The 20,988-nt window shown below is 36.0% G+C and overlaps 1 protein-coding gene across 1 annotated transcript in view; it reads right to left on the reverse strand.

The window, feature by feature from the left end:
- Positions 1–774: 774 nt before the first annotated feature.
- Positions 775–20,988, reverse strand: part of LOC149183131 (cold-responsive protein kinase 1-like) — a 30,978-nt gene continuing 10,764 nt past the window's right edge. The window contains exon 6 of the mRNA XM_089418678.1: positions 775–1,234. Coding sequence (XP_089274804.1) covers positions 905–1,234 — 330 coding nt within the window. The 3' untranslated portion in view covers positions 775–904. The remainder of the gene's footprint in view (positions 1,235–20,988) is intronic.

Below are 20,988 nucleotides of genomic sequence, written 5' to 3' on the forward strand. Positions count from 1 at the left end.
CATATGAATTGAGTATATTTGAATTGGTTGGATAGAATGGTTGTTATCTACTACATTCAATTTCAATAATCAAATAATTTATGTTTTTACAAAAGTGAAAATATAATATTTTCTTTACCTTTAATTACTTTATGTTTTTATAAAATTGATATAAAATTATATTACTTTAATTACATGTGTCACCTTAATGTTTTTATAAAATTGATATAAAATTGCATTACTTTAATTACATGTGTCACCTTAAACATGTAGGAATTGCATATCACTCTCATAATGAGTTGTAGAATACCCTTATCCTGCCAATAAACTAGTAAGATTTGTATATTGTTATATTATTCTCATTAAATTAATTTGAAATTTGTTACACTTCCCAGTTAAATATATAACTTTTTTACAATTTTAATATTTTATAGAATCCTGAATCCATTTATATATTCCAAAATAAATTTCAAATGATAAAAAAATGTTATACCAAATTTCTACCCAATATAATCATAATATTCTAAAAATAAGTAAAATAATTAATCTATTTATACATTTAAAAAAATTCCCACATGATAAAAATTTCCAATTTAATAAAAATGGTTTTACCGCCAACCAATATCTCCAAAACTTACAACGTTATTGCATTTGCATTTGTAAACACATCCATGCATCCAGCATTCATTTCATTCTCCCAGTCAAATTTCATTAAATCACAACTTCGCCTGTGCACACACTATGCTCAGTATTTACTTCACGAGAAAATTCTTTAAAGATACATTGAATGCTCAGTATCTAATGAATTTGATTAATGAGAGGGACTGAACCCCGAACGTTCTAGTTTACAAAGCTTCTTGGTGTGCCTGCATTAAAAATTAGTTTCAACAGCAAACAGATTGTAAAAAGATAAAGACCGTTCCGTTTAACGGGGAAGTAAAGAGACGCTGATAGATCCGTGAGATGTCCGAATTGGAGCAGCAGGTTGGGTCGCAGAATCCGGTATGGGAAGAAAATTCGCAGGTGTGTCTGTAGCGGCATCTATGAAAGCGGGTCGTGTGGGCCGAGCAATTACCTCTGAATAGTTGGTTAACATTGACACAACCTGTGACATTGCAGGCCGCTGCATCCATGAGCCCTGGATGCATAGAAGTGCGATAGTAATCACTCTTAGCGCCTGCTCTCGCGGGTACTGCCCCTCTAACAATGGATCAGCAATATCCAAAACTTGATTCTGCTCGAATTGATTCCAAGCCTGTATTATCAGCAAAATAATGAGCACAATTTTTACAGACACATTTACAGATGTGTTTGATATACAATAGATAGGCTGGCTCTGTATTAGACAATTTTTTTACAAGCACATTTGCCACCGCGTTAGATATACACACAGAGGCTAGGCCTATATTACACTTCTGCATGCTTCTTTTCATAGATGGCATGATAAAAAATGTCTGTTAGATATGCTGGGATGGAGTACCCCTGTTTAGTTCAAACATATTGTAGGAATACACGTCAATAACTTTACAAAGCTTTTTCAGGGTTGTTACGCTATTTATGAGATAAAGCTATATAGTCGAAGTTTTCAAGGCAGGTTCTATCTGTTTCATTACTTCAAGTGATTGGAAGAACTTTTGAAATAGTAAGTTTTTTATTTCGAATGACCATTTTGTTTTGTAACATTTATAGTTGTTGGTGGGGAGAGGATGTTTTTAGATACTTTTAAATGGGTATTTATATTTGGAGTTTAAATTAAATAATGAACAATGAAGTAGAGTATTCATATATTTGGAGTTTAAATTAAATAATAAACAATGAAGTAGTATTTTTTATTATTAGTGAATGGAGTTGAGTTAGTTTTGTAAAATTATGTAATCTAATCAAATAGAAGGTATTGGTTTTTTTAATTAAGGAAGAAAGCTAGTTTTGTAAAAAAAAAAAAAAACAAGTTAAATGTATCTCAAATTAATTGGCAATGTATCAAGAAGTTAAGTTAATTTTGTAAATTCAAGTTAATAAGTTAAATGTGGTGGGGTGGCATTGACAATGTATCAAAATGTTAATCTAGCTTTGCAAAATCAAGTGAACAAGCATAAAATTAGTGAGAGCTTTTGTGACTATCCTCCATGCTCTCTCTAACAACCCTACATTGTCATCCTTTAATCTTATTTGAATACTTTCCATAGTTAAATGTATATTGTCAATGAATTTCTATCCTATCCCTCTTTCACCATCCCTAATCTAACTTGAATTATTTCCATAGTAAAAACCATTGAGCACCCTCTAGTTAGTGAAATTCACTCACATGAATAGATGATTTAGCTCTAAGGCCACTAGTACGGCATCTTACCTCCTCCCAACTAAAAGTAACTAGAGGAGATATTTTGTTTTATGATCCATATTGTAAATAGTGATCCCAATGATGATGACTAGCATTCTCTACATGCAACAACCTACAGGTGTTTCATATATCATTGAGCCGAGAGGCTCATTCTATAGCCCAGTATGATGTGTAACTCTATCTGTCCATCATCAAAGATGAAATTTTGCTCATATTGTCCCAAAAAAGAAAAAAATATTAAATTAAATAACTATACAAAAATATTTAAATAATGTTGGTCATAAAAAAAATTGCGCGTGAAGAAATTAGATCCCTCTCGGTGCATATTAGATCCGTATTTAAGATGGATCTATGTTGGTTCTCAATTCAATCATTTGGCAATGATGTTGACTCAATACACACGGGGTACCTTCGTCATTGTTCCATATGAAGTGTTAAATTTTTTTTATTAAGTATTTAAGTAACAATCATGGGTTGAAATCAGAAAATGAATCATGATGCTTCAAATTTATACTATTTTCCTTGATTCCCCTCTGTGGCCATCATATGTATTCTATTCAAGCTTTGTCACTATTGGGGAAGGTGTACTACCAAAGAAACTTGACAAGGGCAATGTGCCCATATGCATTTTGTGCTTAATGCATTTAATTTGTTTCTCTTATGTTGTCCTTGCTTTTGATATGGCTATTACAAGAACCCCAAAAGGGTCCATGCCTCATATTGCAATGAGAAGAAGGAAATTGAATTCCCAAAGTTGATGTTGTTATATAAAGGAAAGAGAAATAGTATGATATAAATTGAAAAAGTAAAATGAAAAAGATAAATAATGAGAACTAAAATCCAAAGAAGTTTGAGCCTCACTTCCTTGCTATGAGGATATCATCCCAAGTCCTAATGCAATTGATGTATCAGTAAATAAATGATTTAATTTATAATCCTAACCCCTACACAATGAAATTCATATAAACAAAAAGTACATTTCAAAGCAAAAGAAAGAAAAATGCAAGAAAGGAGTGGAAAGACAATGTCGAGAAAATAATAACTTGACGCATGAATCACTCCCTTTACAAAGAATCCATAGAGATGATCATTACATGTGGCATTGCCTGCCAATGACACCACTCCCATGAAGTAAACCCCAAACCATACCATAGTCATTCACATTTACAATTTGATTTGTTTGTTGGTAAAGACTCTAATTCTTAGGTACTACCACAACTAATAAGGTTTTATGATGGTCCTCACATACTTAAACTTGAAGGATTTCATAATGTCATGAGCTAATATGAAGATTGAAGAATATACGTAATGTGATTTAATTGATGGCTTTTATATTAAACATAGCTCACTTTTAATGACTTTTATATTAAATATAACTCACCTTTTATGTTACAATGGTATACATGTTATTTAGTCTCGCTTAACTATTTTATCCCCTACATGTTGATCATGGCACAAACAAGGTCCTTTCAGAACATTAATGATTTTCTTCCACACTTTCTTGACGATAGGGCATACCCTTTTCAGGGTGGTTAGACCTTGAGACGACATAATGACTTGTTAAGATACCCCACCTTTAATGATGAATGTTGATCCTTCTCATGATGATTTTGCACTTCATGATAATGATATTCCTTTTTAGAGAGGTCATCAAGCCACCTACCTTGATGATGTTATGCACTGCCCCTCATGGGCACTGACCCTCTAACAATGGATTAACAATATCCAAAACTTGATTCTGCTCGAATTGATTCCAAGCCTGTATTATCAGCAAAATAATGAGCACAATTTTCACAGGAACATTTACAGATGTGTTTGATATACAATATATAGGCTAGCTCTATATTAAACAAGCACATTTTCCACCGTGTTAGATATACACACATAGGCTAGGCCTATATTACACTATTGCATGCTTCTTTTCAGAGATGACATGATAAAAAAATGTCCGTTAGACATGGTGGGATGGCATACCCCTGTTTTGTTCAAATATATTGTAGGGATGTACGTCAATAACTGTATAAAGCTTTTTCAAGGTTGTAATGCTATTTATGAGATAAATCTATAGAGTCGAAATTTTCAAGGCAGGTTCTATCTGTTTCATTAGTTCAAGTGATTGGAAGGATTTTTGAAATAGTAAATTTTTTATTTCGAACGAACATTTTGTTTTTATAACGTTTATAGTTGTTGGGAGGGGCGTGGTGGGAGAGGGGATGTTTTCCGATATTTTAAATGTGTATTTATATTTGGAGTTTAAATTAGATAATGAATAATGAAGTAGTATTATTTATCATTAGTGAATGGAGCAGTTATGTTAGTTTTACAAAATTATGTCAATAAACTAAATTTAACTTAATAAACAGGTAGTGGTTGTTTTATTAAGGATTGAAGTTAGTTTTTGTAAAATCAAATAAATAAGTTAAAGTTACCCAAAATTAATTGGTAATGTATCAAGAAGTTAAGATAACTTTGTAAAGTCAAGTTAATGATTTAAATGTGGTGGCTAGATATTGACAATGTATCAAAGTGTTAGTTTAGCTTTGCAAAATCAAGGGAACAAGCATAAAAGTAGTGGAAGATTTTGTGATTATCCTCCATGCTCTCTCTAACAACCCTACATTGTCCTCCTTTAATTTTTTTTGAATAATTTCCCTAGTTAAATGTATATTATCATTGAATTTCTCTCTCATCCCTCCTTCACCATCCCTAAACTAACTTGAATTATTTCCATACTAAAACCCATGTTGAGCACCCTCTAGTTACTAAAGTTCAGTCACATGAAGAGATGCTTTAGCTCTGAGGCCACCAATAGGGCATCTTACCTCCTCCCAACTAAGGGTAACTAGAGGAGATATTTTGTTTTATGATCCATATTGTAAATAGTGATCCCAATGTGATGATTAGAATTCTCCACATGAAACAACCTATAGGTATTGCATATGTCATTCTCAATGCAATCATTTGACAATGATGTTTACCCAATACACATGAGGTACCTTAGTCATTGTTCCATATGAATTGTTTAATTTTTTTTATTTAGTATTTAAGTAACGATCATGGGTTGAAATCAGATCATGAATCATGATCCTTGGAAATTATACTCCTTTCCTTGTTTCCCCTTGGGCATCATATGTATTCTATTCAATTTTTGTCACTGTTGGGGAAATGTGTACTACCAAAGAGCCTTGATAAGGGAAATGTGCCCATATTCTTTCTGAGCTTAAGACATTTAATTTGTTTGTCTTATGTTGTCCTTGCTTTTGATATGGTTATGACAAGTACCCCAAAAGGGTACATACCTCATACTCCTATGAGAAGAAGGAAGTTGAATTCCTAAAGTTGATGTTGTTATATAAAGGAAAGAGAAATAACATGATATAAAATGAAGAAGATACATCATGATTCGTTTGTTGGTAAATACACTAATTCTTGGGTACTACCACACCTAATAAGGTTCTATGATGGTCCTCACATACCTCAACTTGAAAAATTGCATAATGTCGTTAGCTAGTGTGAAGATTGAAGAATATACCTAATATGATTTAATTGATAGCTTTTATATTAAACATGAGTAACTTTTTATGTTACAATGGCTCTTGTATACATGTCAGTTGGTCTCACTTAACTATTGTATTCCATGCATGTTGATGATGACACAAACAAGGTCCTTTGAGAACATTGATGATTTTCCTCCACACTTCGTTGAGGATATCACACACCCTTTGGGGGATGTTTGGACCTTGAGATGACATAATGACTTGTTGAGATACCCCACCTTTAATGATGAATGTTGAGCCTTCTCATGATTATGTTGCACTTGATGATGATGATATTTCTTTTTAGAGAGGTCATCAAGAAACCTACCTTGATGATGTTATGCACTTGCTTCAAGATGCTTCATTTATGATGGGACATTTCACTTATATGATGATGTATCACTATACTTGAGTCAACCTAACATTATGGATGATGATTGGGTACTTTCATATGACAAGACATGAATTTTGGGTGAGATGTTGCACATTTTAGTGAAAAGATGTGAAATTTGGAGCATTATCAACATATTTGGGAGAACTTGTCACTCTCATAGTATCATTTTCTCCATATGTGTGATTTTTATGGAACATTTATGGAGGATGAATTGATTATCATACATTCATTTTCCCTTGTAGAGGCATTTTTGTGGTCATTCTAGACGTATCCACCTTGTATCATGAATTTATATATGGTTTTAGGGATTTTAACAGATATTAGATCTTGTGGAGGAATAACTCTTGGTTTCCAAATATAAATATAGGAAGTTCTTTCTTCATTTGGATCATTGATAATTGTGGAGTTATACTATTTCTTGTCTACCTTTCTCATCATGAAAAGAAATATGGAAGGATGACTAGAGTGACTTCTTGTGGAGATGAATTTAGTAGATGACCTTGCATCTTCTATGGATTTTCATGGGTATGTTTAATGTATGACATTGATTTAATGAGTAAGTGGTTTGTCTAATATTTTTGGATTTTTTTATGGATGATTTATGTGTAATCATATATGTCTAGTGGTCTCTGGCACATTCACTTGGTTTCTTTTGAACAAATCGCTTCTTTAAAACCTTAGGAAGCTTTATATTGGAGAAAATTCCATTTGATTTCTTGTATTTTTAAGTTATTAGGTATATATTCTAGTTTTAGTAGTTGAAAACCCTAGATATCACCCTATATCCTCTTATTGTTTCCCAGGGGAGTCCTTAGTTGACCTAATATGGCCCAAAAATAAGTAGGGACTAGGCTCTCTCTAATAGTCAATTAAAAAATAGAAATAATTTACTCTTTATTTTCTATTTTATGATGAGATTAGGGTTTATAAAAACTAAATATTAATTTCGGTTATAAAATAACCATATGTATAGGATTTATGAGCATTTGTATATTGCATTGTTGATTTATTTTACAACCTTCTTACCATTGGGCATTTTTCTTTTTAGGGTTTTTGCATTCCCTTTTAATTTCATAATTTTTATGTTGATTCAACCCTAGTTTAATTCTTGCCTTTAACCATAATTTTCGTTGGCATTTAACTTGTTGAAGGGCTAATTTATCTACTGATGTAATAATTTGTATTGTTGCTAAATATATCATATTTTTTCAAGTTTTACAAAAATCATAGCTTTCTATATATTTGTAGTGTTTTGGGTAACCTCTTTTACCTATATTGACTTAATTAACATCATAATTTGTGTTAGAAACTTATACACTAAAAGGTAAAATTTCCCTAATTAAGCCATCTTACTCTCATCTTGAATTTGTTATCCTTATTTTGGTGTTATAAGTAGTTGATATAAGAGGCCTTACACCTGATTACCTATTACATAAGGATTCTTAAAAGCTACTAGTGAAGCCTTCATTGTGTTAATATCCCCTTCACTAAATAGGGAAGTAATTTACGAGGTAACAATGGTAACACTTCCATGTTACACTTCTTGTAGTGCCTTGTGGAAATATTTACACTAGCGTTCTACAATTTGTGATAATAAGGAAAATTTAGAGATCTTGAATTTACAGGGAGGAATCATGGCATAATGTGAAGGATGAGAAAACCGATACAATACTACTATAACGTGAATGTTTAAATAAAACATTTATTTTTGGGTTTTCCTCATTCCTGTTGATTTTACAACAAGTGGTAGTCGCAAGGGGATTACAAGATTTAGGCACTCCCTATTTTATTGTCAACTAAGAAAACGAGAGTAAAATCAATTCAAGGGAAGAGTCACCTTCATACTTCACATGCATATAGTTATGGAAAAATCTAACTCATTGTACCATCATGGAGCCTAATGGCTTCACTACTATTATTGTGGCACTTTTTCTCTAAAAGAATGTGGCTCTTGATGATAGGGACAGTGTGTGTAGGAAGGAGAGTGTGCATGTTCCTTGGCTCTTTTCACTTATTCATTTCTTCAATTTTGTATTTACATGCCCTTGACACCCCCTGGAAAATGTGCATAGCTACCCAAGTGCCATGAAGTAATTACATGTTATGTGGAACTAGTACTTACACACTCCATGGAACTAGATAGAGGCATAAGTAAGAAGAAAGACAACATTGAATCTCTATAGACTCAACTAGTTGTGAAGTTGGCACAAAACTAGTCCATGAAGAAGGAAGTTGATCCTAAATTGGAGTCTATGAAAATAAAAGCCCAAAATCATCAAATCACAACCTAAAAATTGAAGGGAAAATCTTGGGCCACTTTGAATTTCCATTACAAGAATTTCAGTGAACTTTATAATGGGATTTCTACCATTCAAAGGGTACAAACACCATTAAAAGCATGATATGCCCCACCAACAAGCCACCTATACCAAAACAAAAGGAAATGGAGAAAATGGGTATGAATATTTTTAGAAAAGAGATTCATAATATAGGGGTGCCATTATAAAACATCCCTGATATTCCCCCAAAGCTCACTTATATCCAATTGAAAGAAAATAAAAATAATGAGGATGAACATTTTTAGAAATCATCTTCATAATTTAGTGGTACCACTATGGCACTAGAAAATTATTTGGAGTTATTTATGTTCCATTTTAAAAACAAATCGTATTTTTCATGTGCTTAAAGCATGGTATAAGAAAGAAAAAATATAGGTGCATACGAAACTTACAAGAGAGTTGTTACAAGAGAAAAATCACACCATTATTTACACATCATTTATAGCCCGTTAAGAAATACCTTGAATCCCTCCCATTTTTTCTTTTTAACCTCTTAACATAGACCTTAAGGAGGAGACATGATAACTAATCATAAGTAACAAGGAAACATGATATGATCCATAAAGGAAAGCAAATCCTCATATGAATCAAAGGTATTAATATCATGATATTTAATTTTTCAACCTAGAGAGGCTTTAGGTAAATTGATCTCCTCAACCAATAAATCTTGTTATCTAAATATTATACCTATCAATTGAGTAAGTATTTGATTTCCCACTAGAATCTTGTGATTGTTGAGTTGTGTCATTCAAAAATTGTTGTTATTCAATAAATTCCATGTTTTAGCCTTTAATTTGGATTCTTTTTTTCCTTTTTTGTAGGATGAATGTAAGAATGGAGACAAGTAACTTATATATTTCCTAGACATTTGCATATCAAAGATAAAAATGTCATATGACATATCAGATATCAAAATGTCATGTTTTCATAATGCAATATCTGAGTCATTTTATTTTTTTCAATTTGAGAATCATTTCATTTACAATACCCTTACTAACATCTATCTCAATACATATACCAACATATTTACACAATCCCACTATAACACTCTCAATATTTGAATTATGTAAATTCCCAAAGATTTCCTAGTGTCCTACAAAATTGATAAATCCCATAATGGTAACCACAAATTTTGAAAGGGAACACAATTGAGGAAACCAAGTACTTAAAAGGTCCCACACTTCGCTAAAACTGGGCACCATCCCAAACACTTTATGATGATCAACATAATCATAAATAGAACAATAAAGAAAACGTTTGTGGTAAAGATAGATCTCATATTTCCTTGTCCAATTGATTGAATCCACTAGTATAAAGCTAGTGTTGGTGGCCAATACCCTTTGAATTGTTAATAACTACATATTTTTCAAATACTAAATGTAGATGCATTGTCTCCAACATTGTAATCTCCACTATCATCACCTCATTAATGTACTCCACTATATAAACACTAGGAATATTAGTTGTTTTTAAGCACATGGAATGCTGTTATGATTTTTTGTTGCATCATTAATAGATAAGGGTTAAAAAATTGAAGGCATCCAAAAATCAATAATTTCTCAATGCAATTACATGATAATGAGGGTTAAATCTTTACTGTGTTGTAGACAAACAAAGGATTTTGATTTTCAGATTATTTTCCCTTAAAATCTAAATGTTTTAAATTCACATATATTTGTTAGATAACTTTTCTTTCTATGTTACAACCATTACAAATTCTATAAAACAAAATTTGCATTAAAAAATTGTTGAACAAGCCTTTTCTTTAAATGGATGTCATGATTCCTTTCTTAAATTTATGTTCTTCTCATCTCCAATGCTAAAGAACAATGTGATCATTATAATAATTCTAATTTATTTTAAAAACTACTATAAAGTTATAAATCACATTCTGCATTAAAAACTTAGTAAATAAATTTCTTTTTTCTTTTAAATATGCATTAATTTCATTTCTAATTTTCCATGTTAAAGAACAATTTAACCAATAAAATATATATAAACATTTCACCAAATACTTGAAACAATGATTAATCACCATACCTAGTTTCTTAAAAAATTTCTAACACCAACATTTTCCACAAACAAAACTAAAAATTGCATGGTGGTTAAAAAATATTCGAGCACCAATATTTTCCACAAACAAAACTAAAAATTCCAAATGCAACAAGAACTTGTTGACTTGAATAACAAAATGAAATACCAAGGCATTTCACAAACATTTTGTCATAAAAAAGTGAAATACTACTAATAAAAGATGCCAACATATAGTAATTGCCTGCATATTGGATTATTTGGTGATCTAGGTGGATCTTTAGATACAATGGCATGGAAAATCTCAAAATTAAAAGTGGCAGAAAAGCAAATATCTTGACATCAGATTGAAGTGCTTGTCACCCTGATTCCAATGGTGTGAATGGCACTAAAATCCGAATCCGGATGATGAAGTTATCGCAGAAAGAAGATTTCCTTGTTCCTTTGGAAAATGAGGCTTTTTCCTTTAAAAATGGGTTTTTAGCCTTAAAAGGTAAAATCGCAATCAGAGGGTCCAAAGGGGCAGACTTAAGGCAGGTGGACGGGAACCCCGATCAATGATCTCTGATTAATCAGAGTCGGTGGCATGCTATGTGTGATATTAGGACTTTAGAACTAGCTACATGTGATATAGCGATTGTCGATATCAGAATCGGTGATCGGCATCAGCGATTGGCGTCGGCGGATGCCAAAGGCAAGACCCCTGGGCCATAGCGACGCGATATGTCAATGGCGACATGCAATCTCAGCCGTCGGATCAGAAAACATATCAATAGTCTAGATCTAATTAGCATATTGGCGATCGGTTAATCGACGGATCGGCGTATTGGCGATCGGTTAATCGACAGATCGGCGTATTGGCGATCGATGATCAACAATCCCCCAATATACAGGGTCATTGATATTAGCAATATCAATTTGCATTCAGCGTGGACCCGCCAGGAAAATAGGGCCGATTTGATAAAATTTGAAGTCTAGTGTTTACAGTTTTTTAGTGTTTCTGCATGTATTTGTGTATAAACAAAAAAGGCCTATTTTCAGGGCTTGTTGCGCCCACCGATCCCTCTATTTAAATGGCTGGTATTATTAGACAAACAGACCCCCAACTTAAGGGTCCCAGTAAAAAGAAATGATTATAAAACCCAATGCATGCATAGAAGTGAAGGGGGAGAGGATTTTGGCACGCAGTTTGAGGAAACAGCTTGTAGGAGGGGAGATTAGTAATTTGGTTTGAATTGGGCAAATTTTATATGGTTTCTACCCTTCTTGACGCCATAGATGCAGTGGTGCTATCCATTTCTCTATCTGAGTTCTCCATTTCTCAGCTATTCTCCAGAATGGAGGTATAAGACTCCTTTTATGTAACTGATGATTGTATTCTCTTCTTTTCATGCCATTTAATGAATGAAGGCCTCCCCATTCATCGAGCAGGGCCCAGAGATGTAGTCCGAGTTGGACGAACTCTATTGTCAAGTCTTGTTGTCTTCTTCTTATGATTTACGTTTTTCTTCTTCTTCTCTCATGTGCACATTAAATTTTTATGTTAAGCTGCAATTTTCACATGTGATTCTTTTCATACATCTACAAGAAAAAGATCCCTGGATCAAGTGTTATCAGAGCAGGTCTTTTTAGTTGTGAATTGCATGTTTGTATGCTAACAAGAAACAGGCTCCAAAGAGGCGAAGGGGAACTAGAGCCTTTTGATCCCAAAGCGGGGCGTGCACATCAAAGGAGAAACATGGCAAAAGATGAAGCTCATCTTGAAGAGGAGCACAATTTCCGCAAGATCTTCTATTCAATGGCAGAGAATGTCCATCAGTTTTTTTTAAGGCTGGAGAGAGCAGAAGGGAGAAAACCAGAAGAACAAGGTTCAACGCACGGAAATGGTGGAGAAGAGCCCCCTCCTTCTCCTTCCGCAAGTGAAATTTCTTTTTCCTCTCACCACCATAATCAAAGAAATCCTAGGGATGCATCTAAGAAACCTTTCTTCAAATTAGATGTTAAATTTGATATTCCCATGTTTAATGGTGAAAGTAACGCAGAGAATCTTAATAATTGGATTAGGCAGACTGAGGTCTATTGCAGGATTCAACAGATCATGGAGGATGAGGTAAAGATTCTGCTGGCCTCTCTACGGCTGAGCAGCACCGCTCTCGTTTGGTGGGAGAGAAAATTGCAGAGCAGTAAGAATGTGGGTAACCTATTTTCCTCATGGCCTGATTTTATTTTTGTGTTAAAGGAACAGTTTTATCCCTTGCGTTTCAAGCAAAAAGCATTAATGAATTGGTAGTATTTAAGGCAAGGCAAAGGTCAGGATGTTCAGAGTTTTAAAGAGGATTTTAGAAAGCAAGCACTTAATTTTGGTATTGCACTTGATACACCTAAAGTAGTAACTAAGTACATTAGATCACTACATAGTTACATTAGGCATTCATTATTATTGTTTGAACCAACCACTATTGACTTAGCTAGCGTGAAGGTAATTCGTATTGAGAAAATGGGAAAAAATGAAAGAGATAATCATTCCAAAAAACCATCGTTCAAACCTCCCAATGGAAAATATAAAGCGAAATGGAAAGGAAAGGAGAATGTTGGACACCTAATCCTAAAGGGTTAGCGTGGAAGTTGAATGGACAAAGCAGTCCAAGAGACCTTGGGATCTGAATCCCAAGAGTCACCTATTGTACTATAAATGTGTATCTTATGTTAATAAAAAAATGAACTCACTGATTTATCTTTCATATGTGTCTTGCTGTCCATGTGAGTTTAACATGGTATCAGAGCCACTTGTTTTTCTGTGGCCTGTTATGTGCATGTCAGTAGCTGCTCCTGCCAGCGCTGTCCAAGCGATTCTGAGATTCTTATCTGTCAATTTTATTGACTGCGCCCTTTGTCATATGCGTTTTTAAGTAAACATCGCTGTGGTAGGAGCGCTGGTATAACAGCACTGTGATTATTCTCTGACACGTCTTGAAATAGAAAAATACCCTGCCTAGTTAACACTACACATAACGCTCCTGACATGCTGCCTCTGCCATTTTCTGTCCTGCCATTCTGAGTCTGCTCAGTCATTATTCCTCTGTAGTAATCTAACCTGACAACGCATCTGCCTGAATTGTCCATATGCCAACGCATCTAACGTTCTTTGCCTCTGTCGCTGCCCAGAGATGCATGTAACGTTTTTTCCCTGAATACACCGTTCACGCTGCCCTCTCTGTGCATACACTGCCAACACTGTAACGCATCCTTGCACATTGAAATTCCGCGATAGTTTGTTGGGAGCTTGTTTGAATGAAAGTATCTATTGAAAATTTGGGTAAATGTGACGATCAATAAAAAAAAATTAGAATGTAAGAAATAAGCATTCTGCAAGTTGCTTGGCTTTCATAGTCTCTCTGCGAAATCCTCCGATGCTGGCATGGACTGAGCGCTTCTCTCCAACCTCACGCCATGTGCGGTGCATCGTACCCAAATATTTCTGCCTAAAAGTCGTCCTTCTCTGTCAAGTCCTTGCAGAATTAGATCGAGAATCTATCGACCGAGAAAAGAGTTCAACAGCTATGCGACGAGTTCTCCTGGTGAACATTTGATTTTACGAAGGAAAGTACGATAAATGTGATCCGCATCTGCAGAGTTTTGTGGATGGACTGTTTGAGACATTTTCTTCTGCGGTTACTGTTGTGGGCATGTATTTCTTGGAGTTTCCAAGCACCCAGTTATTAGGCATCGGAATGCGGGGCCTGTAAACCAGCTAGTCCATATATGAGAGATTTACTTTTGGTCAATCTACTCCAGCACTTGGGAGCAGAACATCACTCCATCTCTTTTTGGTCAAAATTCGGCTTTTGGAGCTCAGTCAAGGGTGATTGTGAGGATTCGGCCATTGACGAGAGAAGAAGAGCAACAAGGCACCCAGATTGTACAGGAGACCTCGTCCAATACAGTGGCTATGGCAGATCAGAAATTTACGTTTGGCGTTGTCTATTGAATGAGTCGGCATATTGTACGCACTCCCTCGTGCTCGATCCTTCACTACTTTGTCTTCTATCGTCTGTGCATTATAAATGGTTGAATTTTGCTTTTTAATGTAGAACGGTGGTATTGAAGCGCATGCTTGTGTATCTATTGCATCCATAAAGCTATATTGGTATTGTAATACTCAAAGCTGTGGTATAGCTGCGTTTTGCATGGAATTGCTACAGTTGACTTAACTCTTTCTGGAAGCCGCAAGCTCTGAGGGGAATTGGCTCCTGTCACCTCAAATTCATCCATCTGAAAGGCTTCAGAAAGCTTGTCACATTTAGTTTTCAACCGTGCTTCAATCTCAAGAACCAGTGACATCCGATAGCTAGTACTATCCTCAGCAAAGTATGCACGTGGAAGATGAATTTGCCGTAACCAGCCAGGAGTCACTCCAAGAAAACGATTAGCTACGCCTCCAACACCAGGCTCTGAAATATCAGAACTGCTGGCTGATGTCACAGTGTTAGTAATCCCACCTCCAACGCTATTTGTGCTAGCACTGGCAGTTGAGTAAGCACTGGAACTGATAGTGATGCTAGTATTGGTGCTGTCAAGAGAACTCCTAGATATCATACTCCATTTTTCTATTTCCTCTTTAGGAATTTCATCATCCTTGGAAAGAAGGGGCAGCCTGAGTCGTTGGGCAACCTCTGCAACAACTAGCCTTTGTTCTAAAGCTTCATAGACCTGTGGCGAGTTCCTTAGTCCAAGCTGAGAAAACAGGGTTTGAAGGTCTCGAATTCCCCCGAGTATAACTGGAGTTAACGCTGATAGATGATTTGTAAGTCAAATTTTTTATGACTTGGCACATGCTCAAGCAGATTTTAAGAGCAGTATTGAAGCCACCTCCAAGCAGATTTGGTGTTGTCCATGGAACAATTTGAAACAACCTCTGAGTGAAGTGATTCGTGGAGAAGTGATCAGCACTGTGAAGTGAATTTGAAGCATTTTTGAAGACATTTTTGAAAGTCATTTTTTTTGTAGTTTCTTGTAGAGATTTTGCATGATTTCCATAGCAGCTAGATGCTCTGAAGTTTGAAGTTGAGGACAGCGCTCATCTTCACATTTATATATTTTTCTTGCATTGGTGATGTTATGCTCCAGTTCATTCTTGAAACAAACTGTGGACTGTTGATTTACCATGTGCCCAATTGTACCAATGTTTATTGTAGCTTGACGAGAAATGTTTATTGTAGTTTAACTTGGTAACATCCAGCTTACTCAGGTCCTGCTCCATCAACCATTTTCGCGACATTGTTGCCACTTGATAAGCCCTTACAATATCTTGTAGTAAGAGTACAATATTATTTTTCTGTTGTTGTTGCCTCAGTTGTGTTTTTTAAGTGACATTGAAGAAAAATGGCCAGACTTGAAGATGCATTAAAGTTATTGAATATCCTAATTCATTCCACTATTGATGAGATGGTCAAAGTTAACAAAGAAACTCTCTTTGACATCCAAACCTCTCTGCAAACTGCACATGAGAATATTGAGTTTTTGCAGCTTGAAACAAAACTACAGCAGGAAGAATTACACCAGTGGAGTCATCATTCTGAACCTGTTTCTGTTCAGAACAATGAAGCAGACTCCCATAAACAGCAAGTCAATAATGTTACAGTTCATTCAGATAAAGCAGCAAAGTTACATGCAGATGCAGAGGTTCAGTCTGCACTTCCCAAGCCCATCATCAGACCTTGGGAACAGCTTGTCCACAACAAGCACAGAACTGGTCTTGGATATGACAAGGACTTGTCCTTTCATATTCCAGACTATGCCAAGCCCATTCAGTTTCAGAGTGCTGGATTCATTCATGACAGTTCACCTGCTTCTCATGACAGTTCAGCTTCAGCTGTTCCAGACTCTGCCCCTCTTCCACAGCAACAGCAACAACAACAACAACAACAGATCGTGAAATGCCAACACTGTGAACGAGTTGGCCATTTGAAAGATCACTGTTTTGATCTTCATCCATGTAAGCACTGTCATAAAACCAGTCATTCTTCACACAGATGCTTCAGAAACAAACGTCCTGCAAGAACAAAGATTCATCTTGGATGGATCGCTTCTTGGCAATGGGCATCAACAACCAAGAAGATATTCCAAACACATGTCAGAACTTGTTCCAGAGTATTAAACAGTCTTGCAGTTGAGTTTTCTCCATCTTCTCACCTTGTACCTGACAGGGGGGGAAATGATGGTCATCTACAAGCTTCAAAGTCACATCAAGCGAGCCTGAGCCACAACCTGCCACACCAGTTTCAGAGTTGCAGCCAGAGACAAAGATGCCCGTGAACACAGATTAAGAACACTTCCTCTAGCAGAAGACACCAGCTTCTTGCCAGTTTTGGAAGAGTTCCAGGAATTGCATTAAGCATTCCAGAGTTGTTGGTTATCCTTAAACCATCACAGGTTGAGACTTCCCTTTTCAGGTTGAAGTTTTACCTTTTATGCGGGGCGAAACCTCCCTTTTATGGTTGAAGGTTTCCCTCTTTAAAACAATAGGATCACTTCCTCTAGCAGAAAACTTCAGTTTCTTGCCAGTTTTGGAAGAGTTCTAGGAACTGCACTAAGCGTTCCAGTGTTGGTGGTCATCCTTAAACCACCGCCCTTTTTTACCAACATTTCATAGAGCACATTCAGCCTAGTGCTGCCATGCATTTTTTGCACATGTTGTATTACAGCTCTCTTCTTGGACTCATACATAACCCTTCGGATTAAGGGGGGGAATGTTGGACACCTAATCCTAAAGGGTTAGCGTGGAAGTTGAATGGACAAAGCAGTCCAAGAGACCTTGGGATCTGAATCCCAAGAGTCACCTATTGTACTATAAATGTGTATCTTATGTTAATAAAAAAATGAACTCACTCATTTATCTTTCATATGTGTCTTGCTGTCCATGTGAGTTTAACAGAGAAGAAAATGGAAGCAGCCAAAGAAGGAGAAAGGTCGTATTGCAATCACTGCAAAAAGGAAGGTCACGATGACGATCACTGTTGGAAATAGCACCCAGAAAAGAAACCGAAGAAGTATGGAGGAAAGGGCAAGCAGAAGATAGTGGCAACTGCACAACAAGACCTTGGATCCGATTTGGGAGATGAAGCATTAATCACAGCCACGGGAACAAAAGGTACTCTTACACCGCATGTTAATTCTGAATCGCATGAAGGCACTAGTTCTATAAATGAGTCACTTCCTAATGATCGAAAGAGAATTGAACTGTTTCATATCAGAGTTGTCATAAATCATACTAAAATAGAAACTCTGTTTGATCCTAGATCCCAAGCAAATTTAATTGCAGAATCCTTGGTAAAGAAACTTGGCTTAAAAACAAAACCACATCCGAAAGTTCTGTAAATGAGTCCCTTCCTAATGATCGAAAGACAATTGAACTGTTTCATATCAGAGTTGTCATAAATCATACTAAAGTAGAAACTCTGTTTGATACTAGATTCCAAGCAAACTTAATTGCAGAATCCTTGGTAAAGAAACTCGGCTTAAAAACAAAACCACATCTGAAACCTTACCCGCTTGGATGGATACATGATAAGCCAAAACTGAATGTAACCAAGCAATGTAAAGTAAAATTTGTAATTGCTTTTACGCTAATGGATGAAGTAGAACTAGATGTGATCCCATTGGATATCTGTGGCACGATGTTAGGGAGTCCGTATATGTATGGTAGAAAGGCAGTCCTCTTTCGTCACGAAACAAATACCAAATCACAAATGATGGGGTAGAATATATAGTAAGGGCCCATCAAACTAAAATCAATGCCAGCCTTGTAAGCGTAGGACAAATGAAAAGCCTGGTGAATTCCAGTAAGGGTTGCATGCTTAAGGTTGTAAGGGAAAGAGATGCAAAAGTAGCTAATGCTTTCCAGGGTTGTGATCAGGAACATAAACAAGAATTATCTGAATTAATTTCTAATTATGATGAGTTGTTTCACGAACCAAAGGGATTACCTCCGAAGAGGGAAATCCAACATGAAATCCATTTGCAGCATGATGCTCCTTTAACGAATATTGGCATGTACAGGATGTCGACCATTGAGATGGAGGAAATCAAGAAACAGTTGCAGGAATTGCTAGACCAAGGGGTCATCAGGCCAAGCACTTCTCCGTGTGGCTCACCGATTATTTTAGTCCCAAAGAAAGACGACACATCGAGGATGTGTGTGGATTACCCTGCATTAAATAAGATCATGGTGAAAGATCATTACCCTCTTCCACGCATAGATGATTTATTAGATCAGTTAAAGAATTCTATCTATTTCACCAAATTGGATTTGTGCAGTGGTTATCACCAGGTCTGAATTGCAGAGCAAGATGTGTGGAAAACCACCTTCAAGACCAAACAGGGCCTATTCGAATGGATGGTGATGCCACTCGGACTTTGCAATGCTCCAACAACTTTCATGAGGGTCATGAATGATCTCTTTAGGCCTTTCATTGATGAATTTGTTCTTGTGTATTTATATGATATACTTGTCTTTAGTAAAAGTTGGAATGAATATTTCATGTGAATAAAGTGCTTTATGTATTGAAGAAAGAAAAACTCTATGTAAAGTTGTCAAAGTGTGAGTTCGGGAAAACTTCTTTGAGTTACCTAGGTCATATTGTTGGTCATGGTCAATTAAAGATTGATCCCTCTAAAGTTGAAGCAATTGTAAATTGGCCTAAGCCTACTAGTGTAACCGATGTCTGTAGCTTTTTAGGTGCATTCCAATATTGGAGGAGATTTATTACCAATTTCTCTGTTATTGCAGCACCTTTTCACACATTGACAAGTGTGAAATAGGTCTTCCAATGGGGAGGAAGACAACAGAACTCATTCGAAACATTGAAGGAAAAGATCAGCATTGCGCCAGTCTTAGACTTACCCAATCTCCAACAACCATTCGAAATTGAAACCGATGCCAGTGGTTATACCATGGGAGTTGTACTGATGCAGCAAAAGAAGCCAATTTGTTACCATTCTGAGAAGTTCTCTTAGGCTATGATAAACTGTCCCACTTATGACAAGGAGCTTTATGCCTTGGTGCAAAGTGTAAAAAAGTGGAAACACTACCTAATGGGCAAGGAGACCATCATCCATACGGATCATTAGCCCTTGCAGTACCTTCAGTAACAAACCAAGTTGCAGCAATCTCATCATTTCAGGTGGATGGGTTTTCTTCAATAGTTTCATCTGGTAATATAGTATAAGAAGGGAACTAGCAATAAGGTGGTCGATATGATATCTTGCCCTCCTACTTCTGCTTCTGTTATTTTTCATAATGCTTCGTTGTCTTCTAAGAGTTATGTTGTACAATATGCTAACAATGATGACTTTAAGGAAATTTATGCAAAACTAATCCATGGTTCACAGATGGAAAACTATCCCTTGCAGGGGAAACTATTGTATCACCTTGGCAAATTGTGTATTCCCACATGGGAACAAGTACAAGTAATTCGAGAGGCCCACACCTCTCTTGTGTCTGGGCAATTTGGTGTCAAAAAGACTTTATGTCATGTACAAATATTTTGCTTTTGGCCTCATATGAAAAACATTGTGACTCGCTATGTAAAGGGTTATGTGATGTGTTCTGTTTCAAAACCCTCTAATAGAAAATTCGGGCTCTACACACCACTCCCTCTTCCGAGTCATCCATGGGAAAGTGTGTCAATGGACTTTGTAGGAGGTTTTCCTTTGTCAAGAAAGAGTCACGACTATTTGTATGTTGTTGTTTACTATTTTAGCAAGATGTGCATTCTAATGCCTTGTAAAAAGCAGATCACTACAGAGCAGATTGCTTATCTTTTCTTTCAGCATGTTTGGGTCCATTTTGGATTACCCACATCGATTTTGTTAGATCGGGAATCTTGCTTTCTCGAAGAGTTTTGGACCAACTTATGGAAGATGATTGACACCAAGTTGAAAATAAGCACGGCATTTCATCCACAAACTGACGGACAGATGAAGGTTGTCAACCGTACCGTGGTACACTTGTTATGAGGTTGTTATGAGAAACATCCTAAGTTGTGGGATGGACATCTCCCATATGTGCAGCACTCCTACATCCGAGCAGTGCATTCATCTACGCAACATTCACCATTTGAGACATGTTTTGGTTACCTGTGAAATGATCCTTTTGATATGGTCTTTGGAAGGGAAGATGACTCCAGTGGATGTAATGATAGGGACAAAGCTCAAGAGTTCATTTAGCGAATCCAGTTGATTCACCAAGCAGTATAAGAGAAGTTGGAGAAAAGTCAAGCCCGTTACAAGGCTCAACATGGCAAACACCGAGTCGACCATTAATTTCAAGTAGGTGACAAAGTGTGGTTCCATATCAGCAAGGACACA

The sequence above is a fragment of the Pinus tabuliformis genome, chromosome 3_2, assembly GCF_031772625.1.
Source record: "Pinus tabuliformis cultivar Carrire ecotype Pingquan chromosome 3_2, CPIR1, whole genome shotgun sequence".
NCBI lineage: Eukaryota > Viridiplantae > Streptophyta > Pinopsida > Pinales > Pinaceae > Pinus > Pinus tabuliformis.